Raw genomic sequence first — 13276 nt, forward strand, 5'->3', positions numbered from 1 at the left:
TCTTTTTTTCCAATGGGAACCCACTTACCTCTCAGGATGATTTAAATGTGAATTGTCTACAAAGGTTGATATATTTCGCTTTTACAGACACATTATCGAGATGCTACATTGGCCAGCCAGTGAAGCTTTTAAAAAGCACTTAAGTGAGCGTGTTGAAGCAGCATTGTGAACTGGTATGTGCATCCAGCTGGTGGTGTTATCGCTGATATAAGTGATGATTTCTTTCCTCGGTACACTCCTCCATATGTGAGTCACCAAAAGCCAGAGGAAGCAAAGAGACGACAACAACATCCAGAATGACAGTCATTTTATTTTTGTCCCCAAAGCTTCAAGGATCTGTGTGGGATCTAAAACAAGCGAAGACATTTATGAGACGGAAATATATTTATTGCCTACAGATTTTTTATAATCCTTTAGCAATTAATGTATGGTATGACCTTAATTGAGTAATTTAGGGCAACTTTCTCCCAAACATGTTAGCATGTTGTATAAGGCAGTGAACACTGGGTCTGGTTTTGGGCTCATTTTAAGGAATCCAGCTTATGTGTTTGAACCAGAGACTTAAATCTCTTAATGAGAAGCAAATTTGCTTCAAGGACCTATAAGTTCTGCCATGACATTTTTTGTTTAGTATTTGATATTTTAGGTAAAAATGGATGAGATTTTTTACATATCATATCATCTTTTGATATGGCATTTATACATCTTTAAAATGATCTAGAAATCAAAATGCGAGACCGTTAATGCAATTTCATAGACTCTATAATGTTAATAGTGGGTTATCCTTAACATTACAAATAGCTTTTGCCTTAAAAACAACTTTCACGCTTGCGAATAGTCATGGTTGCATTGTCCAATCAGAGTCCCTCTCCACAAAATCTTAAAAGAGAACGCTATTGAGTGTGACAGTCTGGTTCTGGAAGTAAAAATTCCATTCATTTTCTCCAAAGGGAAGTCCATTTTTAACACTAACTTAAAACAGACTTAAATGAAAGTTCTCCCATCATTTCCTCACCCTCATGACATCCCAGATGTGTATGAATTTCTTTCAATCATGATTGTGCCTAGAGACTGCAATGGCAAGATGTACAGTGAAAAACAGTTACATTTTTGGTCTGTTTTGACCCAAAACCGATTAGGTCGTTTCAGAAGACAAATAAGAAAAATTGATTAAACCACTGGAGTCTTATGGATTACTTTTATGCTGCCTTTATGTGCTTGTTGGAGCTTCAAAGTTAGGTCACCATTCACTTGCATTGTATGGACCTACAGAGCTGAGACATTCTTCTAAAAATCTCAGTTTGTGTTCTGCAGAAGAAAGAAAGTCATACACATGTTAGATGAGAGGATGAGAGAATTTAAATTTTTGGGTGAACTATTGCTTTAAGTAGACAGTCTTAAACCTTGTCTTTTTATCCAATTTTCAAATACTTGTATGCTTTAAATTAAAGTTTTTAATGGTGGTTTGGTGGTTGGTTTTTTTCATGGCTTAGAAATATTTATGAAATACTGCAAAAAATAATTTAAACCCTCAAGGATACTTTACATATTCATCTCTCCCAACTGTGTGCAACTCAGCAGTTTTAGTGGTTTAATGGTTAAACTTCTAAAATTATTCAACAGATTTAAACTATAAAAATAAATCCTAATTGTCATTTTATCAGCGGCATAAAATAAACTGGATGTGCAAATCTTAGGCTCATCGCAAGTTTTCGCTCTGCACGACTCATGCTTAAAATAGCCTGGCTTGCAGTTTAAGAACAGGCCTGTGTATCAATCAACAGAAGTCAGCACATGCACAATCCAACACCCAGTCTGCAAAAATAGACCATCACACAGAGTGCTGGCATTCTGTACAAAAATATAAGACGGCATTACAGAGACAGCTTCTAAAATGCGGTCTGATATCATAAGTGCATCTAAAACAAGGGATACAGTCAGGTGTGATGTTACGAATGTTATGTTTTTTCTGGTTGCAAAAGTTTGACAGAGTGTTATTGGTTGAGCATAACTGGCCACCTGTTGTCACCGTTACTCTAGTGGGGAAATTCTATTAGCATGTTTGGGGTCATGATGGACACCACGTGCATCAAAAGGGATGTCACAACACCCATTTAAGAGGACACTTCCTCTTCCCATTCTTATAAAAGCCCACTTTGACAACCAGCAGCTTGCAAACAGATTATCGAACATAAGACGTGGAACTCTCCACCCTATGAAAGCAACAAGAACACAAGAAGAACCATGAGTACGGCTGCCGTCCAGCAAAATCGGCCTTTCAACAGAGCCATCAGAAAGATCAAGGTGGCTTCGACGGTGACCAGCCTTGCCAAAAGCTGGCAAAGCTGGGCAAATGACCACACCGGCAAGCAAGACACGATCCCAAGTGGTTGGATGCCTGACACCATCATTGAGGATGAGAAAGAAAAACAGAAGGAGAAGAGCGAGATGAAACTCTTGGTCACACCTCGCGTGATATCTGTGAATGGCGAAAATAGTTCAGACAAGATCAAGACAGGAACCGTGACTAAGGCCATCATACCGAAAATTACAGAGTGTGGGAAAGACATTGTGAGCACCATCAAGGAGAAGATCAACACCAATCAGTTGGTATCAGAGGACACGAAAAACTTCTTGGGCAATGAGTCTCCTACTAGGAGACGCATCTGTGGTGGGAAAGCTGGAGCGTTGGCAAAGGTGCTGGGACAGAAAGATGAAAAGAAAATGGGATCCCGAAGTAGCAGTGTTGATACAGAGGACAGTGGACTTGGGGAGGAAGCGTCGTTGAGTGACAATAGCGACCAGAATGAGAATGAACCGAAGAAACATGTCAGCAGGACCAAGGTATGTTTATCTATGTAGACAACATTTGTTAACCCTTTATTAACATGCCTTTAAGGTTTTAGTCAAACCAGACAAAGAAAGGGAACTGCAAAGAATGTTCCGGGTTCAATATAAGTTATTTTTTTTAATAATTTGTTGTATAAAAACAACCGTCACATTTACAGTGAGACACTTACAGTGGGAGTGAATGGGGCCAGTTCATAAACATTAACATACACTCAAAAAGTATAAGTAAATAAGTAAGTTTCAAAAGTATAGCCACAAGACGTAAACTTTATACATGTTAACATGATTTTAGTGTGATAAAATCACTTACTAATCTTTTCTATGCAAAGTTATATCCAATATTAGAACTCTGTTGCTTTAACGATGAAATGCTGTAAAACTTATAAGCGATTTTATTACACTTAATGTGGAACAGACATTTTTTCCACAATATAGTCATGTTAACACGTATTTTGATTATGTATTGTGGCTGTAGTTTTGAAACAGTGTGTATTTTAATGTGTATGGACTGGCCCCATTCACTTCCATTATAAGTGCCTTTCTGTAACCGGGATTTTAAAATAAGCGAGGCATGAATCAAAAATATTTTCTGTGGTAATCAGCAATACTGTATGCTACAAATGCAGTTGATTGAGCTTAACTTGTAATATTCCTTTAAGACTATATACCAGCATTATTTTGAATCTAATTTACATAATCACTATTTATATATGTTCCATCATAATCTCAAACACGTTTTGCCATAGTGGAATATATGTATGTATAAATAAATGCAGTGATGGATCATTTCCATCTGACTTTCTAAAAGCAGCATGCATCTCAACTTGATGAGTGAGATCCATCACAGCTGTGTCACCATGGTATTTGATTCAGTCTCTGGACTGTTGGCTTCACCATCTCGAATTTTGCAAGATACATTTACACCAGGTCAAATGGCACTGTTGTGAAATATGTGTCCCTTGAAGACATCTTGGGAAATATTGAGAAGAACTCAGAGGCATTGGATAGAAGTGTAATGTGACTGTATGGTGACAAGCTGGGTTGTCTACACCTTTAACAAGACCTGAATAATATGCTATTACAATTAAGCAAGCAACCAAGTTTTAAAGTCAACATGAAATCAAAACTGACGCTATTTACTTTCTTAATAAATGTTCCGTGTCTTATTGTGCATGATTCATCAGTACACGTCATTCCAAAGAAAAACAATGTTTGTGTTCGTAATCTTTCCTCATAATGTAATAACTTGCTCCACCTCTAAAACCACTTTTAAGGGTTTTCAAACTAGGGGCCATAAGGGGGTGCTATGGGGTCTGCAGAAATTTCAGGGGAAGAAAAAGTGTAAAAAACAAATTATAAAAAATTAAGCATTTTACAAAATTGACATTTTTACTCTTTCATTCTTTTTTCTAATCACTACAAATAGATTTAAATTGAATTGAAAATGTTTTTCTTCAGGTTTATGCATCTAACAGTACTCTAATTTAAATGTAATACAACGTAAGCATTTTGCAAATAATATTTTAATCATTTGTTTTTGATTTAGTACAATTACAAGATAAAGTCAAATGATTTAATTTGCAAAACAAACATTTTAATATACAAACAAAATATTGTCTTTATAATATCATGCTTACTATTTTTCTCACACATTTTGAATGGGCCTTTATATATGAAAGCCTTTTTATTTATTTATTTATTTTTATTCATTTATATCGGAGGTCCCCTGCAAGGGAATCATCATATCTGGGAGTCCTTGGGATCAAAAATAGAAAAGAAAAACTGATCTAGACCACACAAGATAAAATTATTAAAAAAAAAAAATCAGTCTAACATTTCAAACATCGTGTAAGTGAAATGGGTTGTGAATGTTGTTTCCTGTTGACTTTAAGAATTTTTTCAAAAATGTGACACCTCAAGCCTGTAATATTACAATTTTAGCGTATTTTTTTTATTATTTTTGCCAATATTTTAATTACAAATTTTAAGCATTCACTCAAATGTTAAGCATTTTTATAAATACGCCATAATCTGCCAATGAAGCAATCTCCTTTTTTATTTTGCGGCACCATTCATTATTGCTTACAATTCTGACTTGAAAATTTAAAATGTGTAAGTAATGCGACACCAAGCAAAACTACAGAAATAGTAAATGTTTTCAGACAGGTTTCCCAAACACACACCCCCAATCTGCCATTATTCAGGCAAATAAAACTCTGGCCATCGGATTTTCAAACAAATAGAACAATATTTTAAAACGTGTGTCGCATAGTGTTTAACTTTACACGTTAGGAGGAATCAATCTACGAATGGTTTACTTATAGTAGTCAATGCATATTAAGCTTGAATACGAGAAAGTATTTTTTGCAAAAAAAATTATGCTGGATCCATATGTTCAAAGTGAGACAAAGTGCTCCATAATAACAAATAAACCTTGTTATTTCTGGTCTTTTCAGATTAAGGTAACCACAATGGGTGACCTGAGGAGCAGGTGGCAACAGTTTGCTGAAAACCACATTGAAGGTCAGAAGGTAAACCCTTTCAGCGATGACTTCGACTACGAGCATGCAATGGCTGTTCGACTTCTCAAGGGCGACGCAGGATACGGTCGCCCCAAAGAGGGATCGAAAACCGCCCAACGAGCCGATCGAGCCCAGAAACACATCTACCGTGAGATGGAGGAGTTGTGTTTTATCATACGTGACATGGGTCAACAAGACAAGCAGGGACGCATCTATGTAAACTTTGGCCGTCTGTTTGACCGTTACGTTAAAATTTCTGATAAAGTTGTGGGAATTCTGTTGCGTTGTCGCAAACACAAGATGGTGGACTTTGAGGGCGAGATGCTCTGGAAGGGCCAGGATGATGATGTCAAAATCACGCTATTGGTTTAATGCACTGGAAAATCAAATGAACTAAAACGTACGCAACTTACGCCAAAGTATGCCTTGCTAGCATGTGTTGGGGAGTACCTAACTAAAAGTAGCGATGCTGCTAACAAAGCTACGTTTCTCAGTAGTGTCATAGTAGCTTTTCCAATAATTAGCAACTTTTTCCAACAATTAGCAGTGTAGCGTGACAAAACGCTACACTGGCGTTTTTAACCCTTTATATTGGATGTGCAACTTCATAGCTGTGTAAATGGAGTCAATAATCAAACTGTGTTGCATTACAACATCTGATTTATTTTAGGTCACGTCCACACTAATGCATTTTTATTTGAGAATGCATTGATTTTGCTACATTTACGTCTCTAATTCACACTAGAACGGCGTATTCCTCCACAAAACACGGAGACTTTCGAAAATGCTCTCAATAAATGCATACTGTGGAAAACGAATGACATAAGCAAACTTATAACTGAGTTTTGAAACATGAACAAATTAGTATGGACGTGGCCTTAGTGAATTGGTTGATTCTAATGGCTTCTGTAAATGAACTGGTTCAAAAAAATTTTATTTGATCCTAATTTTTCTGTGCCAGATACTGTACATACAATCATGCAAAGGCAAACGTAGTACCTTAACATTTTGTCAAAACAATTATTTATGACCTAATTTATAGTTTCTAAGACTATGATCTCTCTGTGACGAGATGGTTTAGCTCAATTATGATCAAATTCAGAGAAAGCAAAGTGTGAACATTGCAGTAAGAACTAAATCCATGCTAAAACAAACAAACTTTGAGTTTAATTATTGGTTAAATGACTCCATTTTGCAGTTGTTGGGTCAAATAGCCCTGATATTTTTCCAAAAATATTGCCCCAAGCTACTTTAGCATGTAGTTGGTAGCTAGTTTTTATTAGTTACATGTAGTGTAGCTAACTACTTCAAAAAGGTTAGCTTTAAAAGTTACTTTAAATTCTGAGTAGCTTGTAGCTTGCAAACTACAGTTTCGAAGTAGCTTCCCCAATACTGATAGAATGTCTCTGATTATTCTATTTATAAATTCGTTGGAAGTATGAAATCGTAAAATCTTGAGAACGTTCCAGAAAAGTAATGAACACTTAAACATTAACATTTGATCTTATGCATCCACTTTGGTGCATGACATGTTTTGAAAGTGAAGTCAAGATTTTGTTTTTGTAGTGAGGAGCTTTGCATATGAGATGCTAGAATGGTGACGCCTTGCTCACAGTTTACACAAGGGATTGAATGCCTCTCATATTTGTAGAACATCAAGCATCCTCAGAATGCAAACCGTACAAGCCCTGATGCCCAGACAGGTTTTGCAAATGCAAATGTTCTCATGTTGCTTGTAATTCTTTCATCTGTATCACATTTCAAGTCGAAACAGTTTGGCATTTGAAGAATATTGCTAGTTGACTGTCTTTAAAGTCAACATGAAAAGGTTTAAAATCCATTTGACTTGAAACAGTATACTCTATGCAATGAGAATGGATTTTGAAAAGTGAATGTTAAACACCAGAATGGAATATAAGAAAGGTTTGGTGACGTCAATAAAAAATTTAAGTCTTTACAGAGGTGGAGCAAGTTGTTAGAAACATGTATTAGGAAAGTAAATAGTGTTCATTTTGATTTCATGTTAACTTTAATGCTTTTGTCGCTAGTGCAAATATTGTCTATTTTCATGTAAATTTCATGTTGTTTTATTGTCCAGTATTTGTTGCTCTTTCAAAATGAAAGCATGATAGTCCTCTTGTAGAAGGATGTGTTGTAAATATTTGAAAGATTTGATTACGTGTAGTGTATGAAACTAATTTATTGTTATGATCTTGAATTATTCTACCATTGTTGTGTCACAGAAATACAACATTGACCTTATGAAAGAGGATGTCTTGCATTTTTTCATAATTAAACATAGTTATTTGTTTAAATCTGGATATAATATTTGCATAATGCGTGTGGGTTTTATTTAGCTAAACTGTGGAGACAAATTTGTCCCAAGAAGTTAACTAAATTTAACCCAAACTCCTGCTTTACATCATAGATAAAAAATACTTAGAAGTCATGAGTCTTTAAATAATGTTGTTTATATATATATATATATATATATATATATATATATATATATATATATATATATATATATATATATTTATAATAAAGAATGAATGTTTCAAAACTTTTGACCGGTAGTGTATATACCGATCAGCCACAACATTAAAACCACCTGCCTAATATTGTGTAGGTCCCCCTCGTGCCGCCAAAACAGCGCCAACCAGCATTCTGAAATACTATTTTTCTCACCACAATTGTACAGAGCGATAATCTGAGTTACCGTAGACTTTGTCAGTTCGAACCAGTCTGGCAATTCTCTGTTGACCTCTCTGATCAGCAAGGCATTTCTGTCCACAGAACTGCTGCTCACTCTAAGTTTTTTGTTTTTGGCACCATTCTGAGTAAATTCTAGAGACTGTTGTGCGTGAAATCCCAGGAGTTACAGAAATACTCAAACCAGCCCATCTGGCACCAACAATCATCCATGTGATTATCTAATCAGCCAATCATGTGGCAGCAGCGCAGTGCATAAAATCATTCAGATACAAATTGATACAAACAATATATATATAGATAGATAGATAGATAGATAGATAGACTGCATGTTTCTTAGAGGCTGCTAGTTTCAAATCAAAAAAGGGAATGGAAAATGCACACAGCAGTCATGCTCGGGTCTCAGGAGGATAATTACATCAAACAGGGAAAAAAATCTGTCCCATAGCTAATCACAAAACAACGGCTACACACACACACACACACGCCTACATACAAAAATGAATCCCCCAAATACCAACATCCAGCTCTTTTCTCATCAAGAGAGCTTGATCTAATTTTCTTTGATCTAACTCTTAAAAAGGCTATTTCATCCCCAGACAAAGACATTAGAGAAGCAGACAGACTGGATAACTATTACATTCACGCTGTCAGAAATATCCAATTCTATCTGATATACACAGTAAGAACTGTCCAGATCACCTTTTTTTCTTTGGTGAAATGTCCACAGAGGGACGCCAAAAGCAAGTTGTACAGCCAGTTGTTTTTAGATTTAAATTATGTAATACAGTAAAAAGGAATGCATATTTTATTAACTCTACCCCCAAACCCCAACCCTAAACCTAACCATCAGTGGAGTAAAATTGTATTCTTAGAGGGAAAATGAAACCTCCAAATTGCGCTCATCACTGCTTATACGAACGCTATTACTTCCTGGTTCGCAGGATGAGAACCCGGGTCTCCCACGCAACACGCTATTGGTATTCGCCACAGCAAAATAAATATACTTGATTAGATGCAAAAAAATTTGATAGGAGAAACACGGCAGAGTGCGGTCAATGTAGGGTACTGGAACATTTTGCAGCAACATGCTGACAAGCCTCAGGGAGCTCAAACCATGTTTTGTAAATCAGAGTGAGCAATTATATTCTTTATAACCATTTTCAACAGAGTAACAATACATCAAATTGTGTGCATTAATCAACAGTGACATAATCGATTTTATGAATACAAATTTACATATAATGAATAGTAATAAGGAATTAAACAAGTATCTCCACAAAGAAAAATATCACAGCATTCAATTTAAGAATATGTCAATTATTTTGCCCTATCAACCTCAACAATTAGGCTACAGTTGATATGGTTAATGGTTAATTTGTTACAAAATTTTGTGGTGAAAAATGTGATTCAAAAGGCCATGATACTCACAATTAAAATAATAATAATAATAATAATAATAATAATAAAATAAAAATAAAAAATAAAGACAGGCAGAAATTAAGGTTGAGAAAATAAAAAATACAATACACTTAAAAACTGAATGACATTCCTGCATGCTTATTTGTCTGCATTGTTAAGACCTCTGGTTTACGAGTTATTAAGGCTTTACAAAAAAGAAAATCCTATTAATTCATGGACAAATTTCATTTTAAACTCTTTTCTAACATCTATATCAACAACTGTAAAATGTATTATATTTGAAGTTGAATCATATTGACTTTGAAGCAATAAATATATCCGATCCAGATTTTTCTGTATCAACAATAACTTTTTTGCCAATATATGTTTCAACATTTCAGTCTTTCATTTGTGTTACCTAGCCAAAGTATTAAAACCTAAAAATGAAATATTAATATCTGACACCGCAAATGGAGCCTTCATTTATGTAATCATTAACTAGCATTGATTTTGCCCACTATATCCATGGAGCCTTGTTTACAAAAAAACAGACCAATAAAATGGAACAGGTATCATAATAAATGTTTTTGACTTCTAAGTAAAAACACAGATTGACCAGTGAAATTATTCTGTACTAAACTGAAGTATACTTATGTACATTGTATATATGAATATACAATGCATTGTTTGTTTCTGAGTATTTCATTAAGCTCATTCATTTGTTTATAAGCCCCAAACATTTTTGGCACTAAATTCTCAAGAATCCCAAACATTCAACACTTATATTGAGAACTGATTTGTCTCAAACCACGCATTTACTGTACTGCTACATGGATGTAGAAGTTTCTAATGCAATGGAGAGACAAATTCTGGCTTTACTCCCTGTAACACATAAAGTGAGCAAGTTATGCTTCTTAAGACAATAAACATTTAACTTTAAAAAAAAAGAAAAAAAAAAAAAAGAATGTGGCAGTGATTCATATGTATGTTCTTAACAACTTGATTATATTGAGGGTTTTAAAAGTCAACTGAGGTATATTTTTCTGCGTTAATTGAATTATACACTCTGGATATTTCATAGTGGAATACATTTTTTATTTTTTTTTTTAATTGTCTAGTGGTAAAAAGTTTATTTTCTTCACAAACTGTCAGATAGTTATTTTTAATATTTTTAAAGTGGACATAATCATTTCTGTTTATGCAGAATGCCATTGTCTTCACCTTGGATTTGTGTTCTGTAGTGTATAAATGTCTATCTTTACATAATTTCAGGACACATGATAAAAACTTTTATGCAATTCATATGTCTATTAATATTTATTAAGACCTGACTCTGATTTTGCTTCAAGATGTTACACAGTAAATCACTGTGCAGTGCAACAGTATTTGATCATACGCTGCTACATGTTCGCTCTACTGCCAGTAAAACATCTATCATTCCATGCAACATCTCATAAAATGCCTTTCATGCGTATGCTACTATCTAATGCTACACCCTTATCATTGCTACTTAAGATTCTGCATCCCAAATGTCACAAATAGTCATTTTAATAAGATTTTTTTTTTATTTTTATTTATTTTTTGGCCCATGCCAAACTTGCAATCGTTTATTAGAAAGCATGTAAGATTATAATGTGCAAAACTAAATTATCATGTCATAATTTGTGGTAGATGGATATATTGGCCAGGGCGATTAATCGTACGATATTTGACCATTTTTAAATAACTGTGCCCGATTGGCTGATTAACAGAAGTGGTCACTCGCCCTAGTGTCATTTCCAAAATGTACCAACAGCCTATTGTGCATTTTCTGTTTTTTAATCATTTTTAGAGAATTCTGAATAAATATTGTGTAAAATGTGTTCATTTACATTCGGCTAATTCTTTTACATATTTTTGCTACAAATAAATCATACAATTGCATTAGGGCTGTCGATTTAATGTATTCATTTGGTGAGATTAATTGTATGAAAAATAATGCATTAAAAAAATTTACGCAATTAATCATTCCCCTGACCTGTCCGTAATTAGAAATGTTTCTACCATCGGAGCAATTTAAGCTTGATGTACCACCTTGATGCAGTAGCTAGAAGTCAGCGCTCCATCTGCACAGTCAGGCTACACGCTGCATCCGCTCCAAAAGCACATTGACCAACAATTCAAAATAGAGCAGAGTAGGTCAGTTATAGGGATATGTTCAATAATATGGAAATGAAAAAACAATATATTCAATTTTAAAGCCACCTTTGGTATTGTCAAAATACCTTATCACAATGTTATGTAGTGTATTTGAATAATCTGAATTATAATATTTATTAGGCTTAGATATTATATTTATAATGATTTTAATGATTCTAAATTACCTTTATTTGGTGCCCTTTCTCAGTAAAAAATTGGTATGTGATTAATTGTGATTAATTGAATTATTTAATCATGATAAATTGCGATTAATTTGGTTATTTAATTGCGATTAGTTTTGTTATTTAATCACAATTAATTTTGATAAATTCAATTAATTAATTGGCACATCATGTAATTCATTCGATTAAAATGTTAATAGTTTGACAGCCCTAATATAAGAGAAATTTGAATAGATATTTAGTAAAATAAATTTGTATTTAAATTCAGCAAAATTGATGTACATATATATTTGCTTTTAATTGTGTAATTGGGTGGGGGGGAAATCACAACGACATTATGACAAATTCACTGGTAGGGCACTGTTACTTCAGCAAATATTGTAGACAATCAGCTTCTGTCTTCATACATTTGAGTCTGCCTAAATTATTGGTTAATAAAGTCTCATACAGACACTAACCACAAAGTAAAGCCACTTGCTGGTAGCACTGGCACTGTTCAATAATGAGAAAGACGAAACCAAAATAAAAAGATCGGAATCCAAACGAAAGCATAAAATCACAAACACTGACTCTTCGAACTATACATATTGAATCTTTGTAATACATACTCTATATCTATTCCTTTATTGTTAATTACGCATAATAAACGCAAACCCCCACTTTTAAACCAATACATTCTTCTCTCATATTGCACAAAACCCTTCCGTTTTATCTAATAACAATAAACATGTGGCAGCACTCCAACGTTTGCCTTTTGCGTGGAAATCAATTATAAACAGAGGATTTTTCCTTTGAAAGACAAACAGACCAGCACAATCTAATGTGTCGAAAGCTAAAATAAAGCCCAACGGTTTGGTCTGCATTCTTTGCCTTTCCTGATGTCTTTGCTTCTGAGGTTGAAAAGGAACTTTCCTCTGAACCTCTGTGGTAAATTCTGGAATATCCCAGAAGGTGTTTTGTTCTGAAGATGTCTTGGAAATTCTAGAACATTCCAGAGGATTCCAGTGCCGCAGTCATGCACAGACAGCACTTGTAGGATAGAGGGCCTCGAGAGCCCTTCCAGAGAGAAATAGAACTAGTTAGTCTTACGAACGTTCACAGCACGGTCCAACTGTGCTCTCCAAGGAGAGCTGTGATGAATGTCGAATCAGCGGTGCCATTGTGGGATCTACCATTGAAGAGGTCGGGAAAAGCTTGTACCAGGCAATCACCATGTTTGTCAGATCCAGCTCCTCCAATAGGATGCGTGCCACGCCCATAAAGCATTTGCGATCCATCCGGCCATAGTTTCCCCAAACAATGACCTGTTAAGGAGAGATTGAAGAACTATTTTAAGAAGTGGAACTGTGAAAAGTAACAAAAAGCCTAATATACATGCACACCAATACGCTGATTACTCTTAAAAAATCAAACAAAGCAAGAAATCTGTGT

General features: G+C 34.7%; 2 protein-coding genes across 2 annotated transcripts in view; one reads left to right on the forward strand and one right to left on the reverse strand.

Moving 5' to 3' along the window:
- Positions 1-312: 312 nt before the first annotated feature.
- LOC127446432 (actin-binding Rho-activating protein-like) lies at positions 313-7809 on the forward strand. The gene is made up of 2 exons (XM_051707334.1): positions 313-2844; positions 5307-7809. Exons 1-2 carry the CDS (start codon positions 2245-2247, stop codon positions 5742-5744), a joined length of 1038 nt encoding a protein of 345 aa, XP_051563294.1. The 5' UTR covers positions 313-2244; the 3' UTR covers positions 5745-7809.
- A 1412-nt stretch (positions 7810-9221) lies between these two features.
- The window catches only part of LOC127446437 (regulating synaptic membrane exocytosis protein 4-like), a 71167-nt gene continuing 67112 nt past the window's right edge, over positions 9222-13276 (reverse strand). The window contains exon 6 of the mRNA XM_051707339.1: positions 9222-13149. Within this exon, the coding sequence (XP_051563299.1) occupies positions 12931-13149 (219 nt within the window). The 3' untranslated portion in view covers positions 9222-12930. The remainder of the gene's footprint in view (positions 13150-13276) is intronic.

The sequence above is a fragment of the Myxocyprinus asiaticus genome, chromosome 9 (assembly GCF_019703515.2).
Source record: "Myxocyprinus asiaticus isolate MX2 ecotype Aquarium Trade chromosome 9, UBuf_Myxa_2, whole genome shotgun sequence".
Lineage (NCBI taxonomy): Eukaryota > Metazoa > Chordata > Actinopteri > Cypriniformes > Catostomidae > Myxocyprinus > Myxocyprinus asiaticus.